At 35.4% G+C, this 12279-nt stretch overlaps 1 protein-coding gene across 6 annotated transcripts in view; it reads right to left on the reverse strand.

The window, feature by feature from the left end:
• The window catches only part of NUP58 (nucleoporin 58), a 42266-nt gene that overhangs the window by 13646 nt on the left and 16341 nt on the right, over positions 1 to 12279 (reverse strand). For 3 of the 6 annotated variants that reach the window (XM_080363205.1, XM_080363203.1, XM_080363202.1), the window contains exons 12-14: positions 11086 to 11168; positions 7934 to 8135; positions 1910 to 2008 (exon numbers count right to left, since the gene is read on the reverse strand). In XM_080363205.1, coding sequence (XP_080219331.1) covers positions 1910 to 2008; positions 7934 to 8135; positions 11086 to 11168 — 384 coding nt within the window. Of the gene's footprint in view, positions 1 to 1909; positions 2009 to 2568; positions 3167 to 7637; positions 8136 to 11085; positions 11169 to 12279 lie in introns of those variants that run through there. The other 3 variants (XM_080363204.1, XM_080363206.1, XM_080363207.1) reach the window with 3 other exon arrangements.

The following is a 12279-nucleotide window of genomic DNA, read 5'->3' on the forward strand; positions in this document are numbered from 1 at the left end:
TTTGAATGTAGGATAGCTTATTTAAATGATATACTCTTTTGTCCTAGTTTGAAACGCATTACCAATGGTCAGGCAAGGTGTCTTCAAATATTTAATCAAGCATAGGATCTATATGCTACGTATGTTAAATACTTAAATGCAAAAGCCTCAATGTTTATCACCAGCAAAATTCATTGAATTTTTATCACAGAAAGAGAGTAAAATTCCCCAATTAAAATGATGTTTCATGAGTATACATTAAAAATTGTCCTGTTCAAAAAAAAAAAAAAACAACCCCAAACCAACACACACCAAAAAAAAAACCACACCCCACAAAAAACCCACCAACCACCAAAACCACAACAACAAAAACCAAACCCCAACAACCCTAAGATAAAAAAATCATTTTGCTAATTTGTTTCCAAGAGCACACCTGCAGGATATATTGCACATATTCCTTTATTCCTCTACACTTGCTTCTATCAGATACTGTTCTTGATTTGTCAAAAGATGAACATTTTGCAAATTAATACAGAATAGATGAAACACAAGGAAATGCCTTCTCTAAACAGAGAACTAGGAAAAAAAAATATACAAGGCCTCTAAGTCAAAACTAGAAGCAGTTGTCCATCAATTTAAAAGAAAATGTTCTCTAATTTGCATTGGCAAGATTGGTGAACATATGTAAACAATCTTTAGTCTACAACCTCTTTGGTTGAAAAGGAAGAATTTTATTGTCGTTTTTGTTTTTCTCTCCCCTCGGCCCTCAAGGCATTTAAAATATTGTAGGAGCTCACTATTCTCAGGTTATTTTTCCTGTTCAGAGGTACAGACTTTCTTTTATCTAAATACCTTAAAAACTGATGAGAAGAGACATTGGTAGACTTAAATTATCATATTGAAATGATCCTTAAGGTAAACTGATGTAAGATCCAAGTACATCTTTCCAATACCGAGTGATGTTTTATTATTCTAAATACATTACAAAACTGATTCCCATGTTTGGCTCATAAAGAGGCAAAATGTAGGGATGCAGACTGAGGCTGCAGAGCGGATGTAACAAGAAAAACCACAACACATCATGTTTGTGCTCAGCAGATGTAACAATTTTCTTTGCAGATTTTGTACAAAAGCTGCAGAGAACACCAGTGTCCTTTGACTTGCACTGTAGGAACCCCTGACCTTTATAGACAGGAAATTTACACACAGATTAGATTCTACTAATCACTTAAGATTCTACTTGTAGTTCTACTACTGAGAATTCATTACATTTAAATGAAAAGGTCTACATGAATTTCATGGGGTTTTTTTTATTACCGCCTACTGTTTCAGAGTTACGTGTCCTCTTGGAATATATTCCCCACCAGCACTATTAACATTTTAATAAGTTATTTTTCCCTCATTTTCAAATGTTGATTTTTCAGCTTAAGGAGGGATTTTTTTCCACCTCAGCACTGACGGACAGAGTGATCACTAAAGCAAATATGTTTCAGCAAGCAGGATCCCAAAACTCTAGTAATTTTTAGCATTTACTCTTATCTACAGCCAAGCAGAAAAGGGTCTCTACAGTTAACAGTTGTACATCCAGGTGAAAAAAATTCAGCTACAGCATGATCCAATCTCTCAGGTGTCTAACTTTCATAGATGTAAAGTGAAGTTGTAGTTACAAGAGGATGTACTTGATGTGCTTTCCTCACTTTAAGAACAGAACTTATATGCGATTACTTCATCTTGGGTTTATGCTACAACGGCTTCTTAGCCTTAGCAACTCCTTCTGCAAGGCATGAAGAAGTTTGGAAAGCGCAGACTGCCAAATTGTATAAGGTCTCTCCCTGAAACAGATCATCCTCTTAGTGGAGTTAAAGGTTTGCAAGAGATTCAGATGTGCGGTATAATAATTCAATGAAAGATTAGAAAAGTTAAAGTGTACCTCCAAGGCTTGAAGAACCTAAGCCACTTGATTGCAAGCCAGTGCCAATACCTGAGCCGAATGGCGTTCCAAAACTAACTCCCAGAGATGGCTGTGGCCCTGGTATAAAAAAAATGAGAACAAACTTGCCTTACTCTTTCATAGTAAAGAGGTCCTTTATTTATTTATTTATTCAAATATTTGATAATGTGAACATCATTGCTTTCAACAAATCCCATTAAGATCCCAAACTTCACCTCATCAGAATTCCTCACTTAACTGTATCACTGTCTGCCTCTACATCCACCTGGTAAAAGTCTAAGAAAGCACCAATTGTGATAAGGTGAAACGAGTCAAAGCTAAAAAACCCATGATAATAATAACAACATCATTTAATATTTTTAAAAGTTAGCCAGTCTCACCTTAAACTTCAAAACATTAATTAAGACCTTGAGAGAACTCATAGGTAACAACATTTTGCCACCTGTATTAATAGATCAGAATAAGGGAAAACCTTCGAATTAAAAGTATAAGCACCGACATTAATGTAACTAAAACTATATTACTAAAAGTTAACTTAATAAATAAGAACCTTCAAAACTACTCGAATATTACATCCAAATTTAAACAGAACACTAAGATAAAAAACAAGACAATGACTTTATTTTATTAAATTTATTGTTCATTTTTAAGCAAGTCAATTACACAGTAACATGACAATTCAATTATTTTTCACACAAGTGATAACTGAGTTCTGTTAAGCTCTGCTACATAACACCATTCAATCAAGTAAACTAGTCAAAACACCTGTTTAAAACATTTACAAAAGGCACAGTTCTGTGTACCTTAATGAAGTAGATACATTCAAAATTTCAGAGTCAGTTTGTCCCATAATTAAAAAAAATTGACAGTACTTTCCCTGCATATTCACAGTAAGATGCAGGACTGTCAAAAAACATTTTCAGTCTGCCAAGATGAAATTTACAGCCTCAGTTCCTTTTTTTTATTTGTTTTTTTTAAAGCATTGGGGAATAAAGAGTCAACTTCCTAGCCCATTACTAACACATTTTAAAGTAATTAATTCTGATAAATAATCAATAATATTTTGACAGTTTTCACAGTACAATCTTATATTCCTGTCTTTTTCAAACAGTTTTCAGTGCACTAGTTAAAAAGTTTAACCATTGAAAATACAGTGCCAAACTCTTAATCCACAGACATTCACACCTTTCTTCAAGATAGCCTTCTCCTCCTTTGAACACACTTTATGTAATGTATCTGTCAAAGTGATGATTTATTCAAATATTACTATACAGCTCAGATTATTTCAGTCTTTCTCCTAAACCATTATCACATTTGGGTTTAGTTTCATTCAAAATTTCTTCCTTCAAACTGCAGAGTTTCCTGTTACTAATATTTATCTAGGGTTTTAAAATGTCAATATTTCAAGCTTGTAAAATCATTTCAGTATTTGAAGATTTCAATGGGAAATCATTTTGAATCAAGTGAAAGGCACTGTATATTGAAAAGTAACATTTTTGCTAGGAACACAAAATCTTATGTGATCCAAGCTAAATGACATCTCTATACTCAAAATAGTGTTAAACTAAATTTTAAGGGCAATGAAAGTTGTTAGCTTTCAGTCTCTGCTTAGCAGGGAGTAGTTTTGAAACTCAAGCTATTCTTTTCAACTAAAAAAAGTATATCAGATTTTGTAATGACAAATTTTCACACAGATTTCAGACTTCTTTACATCCAGTTTAAACACTGATACACCTACCTAGCAGCTCTTGAAAAATAAGAAAAAAATGTTATTAGAAACAAAAATCCTTACACAAGTCACTTAGTCATCTAATAAACTAAAAGAAGAACGTCAAAACACATATCCAGTTCCTTCTCAAGTGCACAGGTTCTATCTCAGTAGGAGGCACCGTTAGTGGAAGAAATTAAAACAACCCTACAGTCCTCCAGGCCAAGCTTTTTTCCCAATGCAACATGCTTTTTAGAGCCAGTAAAAAACATTATTCTAAAACACCTTACATTATATAAACAGGATCTTATGCCTTAGGCTAACAAGCTTTTCATTGAGCAACGGCATACGATATTTGTTGATTTTGTACCATAACGTTCTGAAGGCATCATTGCTATTTATAGTTCTTGTAAGTAAACATAATTATAGTTTTGTAAGTAAACATAATTTTCCATAGCAAAAAACTAGTAATAAAGATTCTTCAGTGCCAAAAGTACTAGCAAAAAATTGGCACTTCTGGCTATTATAGGTACATGACAAATTCATTATAACAAATATTTTAACATTTTAAAACTTGACACATTTGCCCCATAGAGCATTTCAGTTTAATGAATGGGACCCACTACAGAGTCCAGGCAGGTCAGCCAGATTCCCTGAAGTGACATACTGCAATTTTTAAAATTGCAGTTGGTCCTAACAGTGAACAAATTTAGTGTCACAGCTTCGATCTGATTCTGACAAAGTAATACACTGACTAATTTTAACCAAGGTTAATATCAAATTATACAATACAATTTTTAAGTGCTACAAAGATTTTAGTATCTTTTTCCATGAGCACTTCAATCTCATACAGAGCCAAGCCAAAATACAACAGTGTGCTAATAGCTTGATAATGATTTGACTGACTCTGCACTTCATCAGTTAAGGAAAGAGTAACTAAGTTGTTAAGGGGGGTACTTCATTCATTTTTAGAGAAGGAAAGGTGAGTTTGAAGAAAAGCATTTTGTTAAGATAACTTAGTCTTACCAGAAAAACATCAGTTTCAGCCTGCTGCATTTACAGCTCTTAGTTCACTGGGCTTTAATTTAGTTTAAAATCTTTTACTTCAATCCCATCAGTAACAGTAGGTAGAGTAGCCACCATCATTTTAACTTCCATGCCATTCAAGATTGCTCAGGGAAGGTGCAGGCGAGGCAGCAGTTAAACCTCTAGCTGCTACTGCACAAAAGCACAACCAGCCTCGCTGCGACCAGTGAAGCTGCGCTCAGAGTAAAAGTGCTGAACTAGGGAGAAAGGTGGTGTGCAGACAAGACTTAAGCATAATTTTAACAACTCTTGCTTCAAAAAAAATGCACAAAAATTGCGCTTCAGTGTGCATGCCATGTTCCTGGTGTCCTGATTATCTGTCCCAGGAAACCAGTGAAGCACGTCTTTGCTCCCTTTCTTCCATATGGCCAGTATCTGCTGGCTTTATTTGTTTAAAGAGAAGCCAGACACATCTTGGCATACAGAGAGAACATAAATAGGGTGCATATCTACACCCAGGAACTGGGGAAACACTCCCTGATCCCACAGCTTAGATGTAGCTACTTTGACTTCTGAACACAACATCAAAATAAATAATCTTTTTCAAAGAAAGTACAGTAACTAACTAATCTTATGAAATAGACTTAATCATGTAAACATTTTTTTTTAAAAAAAGAAGCTAACCATCCTGATCCCTCAATACTAGAGTACCATATATTATATTTCACTCAATAACTTTAAAGCCCAGATTAATTTTCTTGTTTTATTCTTATCTTCAAGAACAGTAACATCACATCAGGTATTACAAAGACACTCCCCTCTCTCTACTTCATATACACCTCATTTCGTAGTCTTTTCTCTCATAACCTTCTACCATCCCTCATCTATCCCACTCTTCATGATCCACATCTTGCAAAGAAATGTGTGATTTTAACTTCTAGCAGACAGTTTATCCAATTCATAGTAATATAACAGAGTTAAAATATGCAAACATTTGCAGTTTTACTGCAGCAAATGACCATCTGAAAACTCAAACACGGAAAAGGAAATTAAGAGACAGAAGTCTTTAAACATCTGAAGATTCCTGAAAAATCAAAATAGAGTCCCCTCCTTTTTCACTCCAAGACAAAAAGTGGTAGCCTTAATTTGAAGCTAAGAAATCTCAGAAAAGTTGTTGGAAAAACGTCAAGCATTGGAATCAGTAATTTAGGAAAGGTGTGACATTTTCCTCTCCAGCAAAAAGTGTTTTAAGATTCCAAGATATCTGTGGAATAGTTCAGGCCCGACTAATCCTGGTTTTGAGCTAGAAAAGAAGATAACTTCAAGTTCCATTTAACTGTATTTTCTAGAATTTTAAGTATTCTTGCAGTGCCACTCAAAACATCAATCCACATCTATTTATCCAAGTCCTCAAGCGAGTTGCATGGAGGGTAACAATATCACAACTGAATAAGTAGTAAACAAATTGTTGTTTACTTTTGTTGGCATGTTTGACATAAGTTAATGGCTTTGTTCCATCTGCATCACTCTTAGAGTTGGCACATTTTTGGCTTTTGAAATACTCTGCCAAAACAACCAACTGAAACAACGCCCACCCCAAACCAATCTACACACACTTCCCTTTGCTCTTTTCACTACAAAATACCTGAAGGTATAAAGGCACCTTACCTCAGGTGTGTTGATACAGGTCAATTCTGCCTCTCCCCCCACTTCACTCCTACTCCTAAGAGAATATTCACAAAGTCATGCCATAAGTGGCATCAATTTACTGAAGTTATTCAAATCTGGACTACGAAGAGAAAGTTCAAATCCCTCAACCCAATTCATGAAAATGCAGGTATAACTTTAAATGTGACATCCCAAGTATATGACTTTCATATACAAGTAATCCTGTAAAGATCATGGAGACTGTTTAAAAAAAGATAGGAGACAAGGAGAAAGATGGAAAGGGAACTACTTTGTCAGCATTAAGCTGCACAACTCACACTTGTATTAAAAATTCCAAAGTGCGACTTTATCTCATGTTTTCTAACTAGACTCTCTTTCAGATGTCACTTCAACAGAATTTCCATGGATTAACAAAGCAGAAACAAGAAGACTGTGGTCTGCGATGGAAGTTTAGAATATAAATATTTCATACAGACTTAATTTTTTTGTTGTGTTAAAAATATTTTCAAATATTTGTCTTTTAAACTCATCTCCTTGCTGTTTACAAGGGCCAAGACCGAAAGTTCATTATGTTTTCCATCTATGGAGAAGGCAAGGACAGCCTAATAATTTGCCAAAATGAAGGTGGTTGCTGCATGAGTTTCTAATTAAAACCATTCAAAATATGACTGGTGCTATAAGACAAGAGAAGGGAAAGGTGCTAATATGACTTTCAGTACACCTATGATAAATAACATTTTAGAAAATAAATGGTAGAACTATGCTTTTCATAATTTGCTGACAAAGACACATAGCCATGTTGAAGTTAAATTGAATTTATCTAATTTCTGTTAAATGATTAAATATTAATTCAGTCCTCTACATTCAGGAATCCCTCTCCAAGAAGCGTTGGTTAGCATAACAATATCAACTAAGATGCCTTGAATTATTTCCTTTGCCATATGTATCCACTCTTCATTAGCAGTGGATCATGCATTTCTGTTTTGGCTTTCCTCTTACACGTGCACACACAGAATCCCTGATCCACTCCTTCCAATATTTACTTACAACAGCAGAGTTGCTAGCTAAAACTGCTCCAACATCACTCTGACAAAGGAGTTGGCTATAAAATAATAAGCCAGGCATCTGTCTTCCTATTCTACTGATGTTTACTCCACTATCCTTCCTGTTCTACAGCATTTTTCATTTTACAGTTCCAAAGTGCTATATAAAAATGCATTATTAATTTAGCATAAGAAAAAGGTAATATGCATTTAGATATTGTCTCCTCACTGATTTGAGATAATTTACTATAACCATACAATTCTGGAAAGAGGCTATACTATATATATTCAGAGATGTAGAGTGAAGACTCACATTCCAAGGGGTAAATTAGAACAATACAGTAAATGTCACTAATACAAGTAAATTCACAAGATTAAGTATCTGTTGTATAATTATTGCTAAGTCTACCCTGCATTTTTCTATTGGCTATGTATCAGTAACTTTGCTCATCACAATGTTCAGATTTAGTCTAACACAAAGGAAGACTTCATAGAAAATTTTACACAAATCGACTATTGTTGTAACACTAATAATCTATAACTTGAATGCACTCAGACCTGTAGCAGGCTGTTGCTGCTGAGTAAGTGTTGCAGCCATCGCAACGGCTGCTGCATTTGGTATGTTGCTGAACGGGGTCGGTCCAGTGGTAACACGTGGCGCGCTCTGCCACTTCTTCGCTTCTGCTCGTCTCGCTTCAAACACATCCATGGCATCCCCCAGAAAGGTTTTCCTGTAGCCAAGGTATTGGTCTTTGAGCATCTGCAGGGAGTAGGGAGAAGCCACTTTAGTTCAGTGTATTTGACATAAAACCTTAACTTAGTAAGGGAAGAGACAGTTATATATAACAATTCCTTAAAAAAATAACAAGAAACAAAAACCAAAAATAAACAGACCACAACACCCCACTCAAAACAAAACCCAAACAAACAACAGTAACAAACAACAAAAAAAGACCCCAGTCTGAAAGGATCTAGTCAGACTATGAACTGGAAGGGACTGTTTTGTATCAGCTACAGCCAGAAGAGGTTCCTTAATTAAATTCTGCAAAGCAGTCAAGCGTAAAAGACTAACATACTGAATGGTATCAAAATCTTTTGACCTTGGTGTAAATCAGCACAATTCTGGTACTATCACTGTACTAGCTCACCTAAGAGGCAAAATACAGCCACATCACTAGCTTGTAACATAAAATAACATACTGTTTGGTGCTACCCTTTCTGCATGGAGTCTTGCTTTTGCTCCCATATCACCTTCACCTGTATTTCTCTCCTTCATCTCACTCTTACATTTATTTTTTAGCACAAAGCTAAAGAAGATACCAGAATTTTAGAATTCACTCTTGTTTCTGATGCATTTCATCAAGAATGTAATGCAGTACAAATGCAATAGATAATTCCACTAACGAGCAGCCCTAGTCTGTTGTGTTGTGTCCCTCCTCCCTATCCCTATGCTCCATCCCTCCTGAAAAGCTCACATTCTGTGGCAACCCCTGGCTGGGCCTGTTCATCCTGAGCCATTTCTATCTGTCACAGATGAGAGAACTATGGATGTCTTAGGTAACATAAAAAGAATAAATGGCTTCAATAAAGAACTGATGGAATTATTTCTATCCTCTAACAGAGATTCCTTAAACATAATAGATTTATTAAAACCACAGAACAGTACATTGAATTGAATTTTATTGAAGACAGAACATGTCTTGTGTTCCTGGCTAAGGATACACTTGTTTCCAAGAAGAGGAGCTAACAGTCCAAACATTCTGACTCAGGATTTGAACAGCTACAATCCTATACCAATCAGCAACAACAGGAAACACACAGAAAGAATGACCTCATCATCACATCAGGAGTGCTGTCCTTGGAGAGACAAGACATTTGTCAAACTCTGAGATTTAATATTATGTCATAATGACTGCCACAGGAGCTACCAGAAATGTAGAGATATTGTAGAGCTGATCTGAATGGTTTAACGACATTCTCCACCTGAATCGTACGCAAGCACATTTTACTCTTCACTAAAAAATGTATCTATGTATATGTTCATACACGATACAAATATATTTAGCAAATACAAAGATGTTTCAGGTCACATTTCTCTGCAACTTCAGACCTTTGAATCAAAGTGTATGTACAAACCAGAAAGCCAACTTTTGACAAAGGAATGTATTGTGGCCACAGCTCTGCCTTCACAAACCGTATCACAACCAGGTACAACAGAGACAGCACTTTAACTGCTCTCCTCTCACAGCATCTCCTGTCTGATAAACTAAACCAGATGGTCAGAAGGACAAATCCACTTAAGCAGTACATGCATTTTTCTGATTTTTAAGCTTTAGTTACAATTGTCTTCTAAAATACAAGCCCTCATGTCTATCCACTTGATTAAATCTCAAAAAAATCCCCCAAAGATAAAACAATCCTCAAACCAACTTCTTAGTTTCAAGCAGTAGAATACTTCTTAAGCTGAAGTAAAGTCTTTTCTGTGCAGTCACACTGACAAGGCACTGAAGGTACTATTGCTTATACTTGCATGTGAATCCAGCTCTTCATATTGAAGAACAACAAAAACATACCATCACAAAGACCACTGCATGACCTGAGGCTACACTCAGATCTCAGAAGAGCCGAGGACACATTTGAGATCCTTTTTGTGTAATTCTGCCAAAATTATGGAGGACCTGATATATTCTACATCTGGTACCAAAACCGAGTTAGCTAAGAGCAGCACAAATACCTGATTGCAGGTACGTGTAAAACCAGTGAATTACCATGCTGACAGAAGCAATGCAATGCAAGGAATCCAGTTCACACAAGATCCTTGGTATTCCTGAACTTAACTCAGGAAAAGCAAAAAACTTTCAGATGTTTATAGAACTAACAATACTGTGCAGAAGCAGCTTTGAGAAGGAAACAAGAAGAATATTTATCAGAGCTATTCCCATTTAGGAAGTCACTTAGCAGAAACAATCCCAAACATTTGTACTCTTCTCTAAGGTGTCTTTTTCTGTTTGTTTTGTAACCAAGGGTTCTGATGATCTCAAGAAAAGTTATGGATTGTAGAACATTGATATTTTATCAATATGTCCAGAACCATGAATGGGAAACTCAAGCCAGAGTCCATGACGGAGAAAACAAGCCTAACTAGGATCTTTGGTACATTAGCATTTTTTCACAGTACGTTTTCTTTCATTATTTGACTTTCCATGAAAACCAGGTTGAAAAAATTAAGCCAGAACACAATTTTGCCTAAAATTCTTCAGCATGTTGAAAAAGTTTATGTATGAATATCGACTTTTTTCTGTTACCTATTTGAGTAAGAGGAGATTTAGATCCTCTTTTCTTGAGATCAAGAGGTCATTGGGCAAAATGCAAAAGACACAAACATGAACTCAAAGACAGACATTTCAAAAATCAATCAAAAATTATAAGGGGAAAAGAGTTAAATGGAAAACATTTTGTAACCTACATGATTATGGTCAGTTGCTGTCATCAATTTAATTAAATAATTCAAATTACACTTTAGATGAGAAAAAGTTACTTTTTTAATCAAAGCACCTCTGCAGGACAGTTTGAAAATTTTTAAAAGCAGTTAGTTTAACAGGGGGAAAAAAAAAACAAAACAAAACTAAACACCCTGCAGATGTGTTTTCAAAAAGCAACTCTTTGTAGTTCTTTCACTAAATACACAGGAACGTATCAAAACAACATACCTTTACATTTTCATGTATTGATTGAAGTTGTGCAGCTAAAGCTACAAATGTTTGATAGATTTTCTGCATAGCCATTGACAAATCTGTAAGAGGCACATACAATATTGGTGAGTGACAATCTTACTACCAGAAGAGATTTAGTGTCTATACCACAGCAAGAAGCCCAGCCAAAACCCATACAGCACAAAGCACAAGAACAATTGCATGAGAATAAGTTAATGTCTGTAAGAAACACAGAATTTGAGAGCAACTGGGTGAGAAGTTTATTAAAAGTACACTTTTATTTTTTTTTTTTTATATGGCAATTCGATTCCTATGATTCTATCATTTAGCAAAGCTAAAAAAGATTATTTAACCTAACTTCATCTAATTACACAGGAACATTTAACCTCATTTTTTAAAAACTAATATTGTTAAAATGGATTTTCTCGCATTTGTATTTATCTTCTGGTCTTTCTGACTTTAAGCTCAGTTAAGCATTCAGTTGACTTTGTCAAAGAAAGAGCAGTAGAATGGAAGCTTTACTTACTTTTCAAAGACAATTAACAAGCATCACAGGATCTCTTATTCTAGCTCTACTCACAAGCGTATCATAAACAGAAACACAATGGGGAGCTTGACTACAGAAAAGTCCTAAATCTAGGTTATCCTACTGCCCACACAGATATGAAGGTGTTTTCAGTGCACTGATACAACTAACGTAAAACTTTAGGATTTAAGGGGAAATCTCAAAGGCTTTGGCAAAATAAGCCATCTGCTGACAAAAAACACTTTTCAGAAAAGTGGCGAATTGATCTTTCACTGTAAAAACATCAGCTTCTGCATTTCCTCTGAAGGACCCATGTATAACCTACTGACATGTACATAGTAGCTACCAAATTCTTAAAGATGTGTAGGTATAGCAATGATTCTTGAACTGAAAAGTCCTGTCTCTTCCATTAAGGAATTTCTCCATTACAACTTGCATTTCTTTCTGAAAAAGAAAAGCTGGGGAATAAATCTCATGCCGACCTACAGGGTTTTGGAGGCAGTGGTATCTAGTAGGATTGGCCACAAGTTTCCTAAGAGCCTGGAGGCAATTTAGTGATACTGAACGTGAGATGTTTCAAAATTTTCAATACATTCTGGGTCATGGTTTCCTGCATGGTAAAAGAAGTTTTTCTGACATGGTAAAAACCACATACATAATTGTGC

The sequence above is a fragment of the Nesoenas mayeri genome (genome assembly GCF_963082525.1).
Source record: "Nesoenas mayeri genome assembly, chromosome: 1".
Lineage (NCBI taxonomy): Eukaryota > Metazoa > Chordata > Aves > Columbiformes > Columbidae > Nesoenas > Nesoenas mayeri.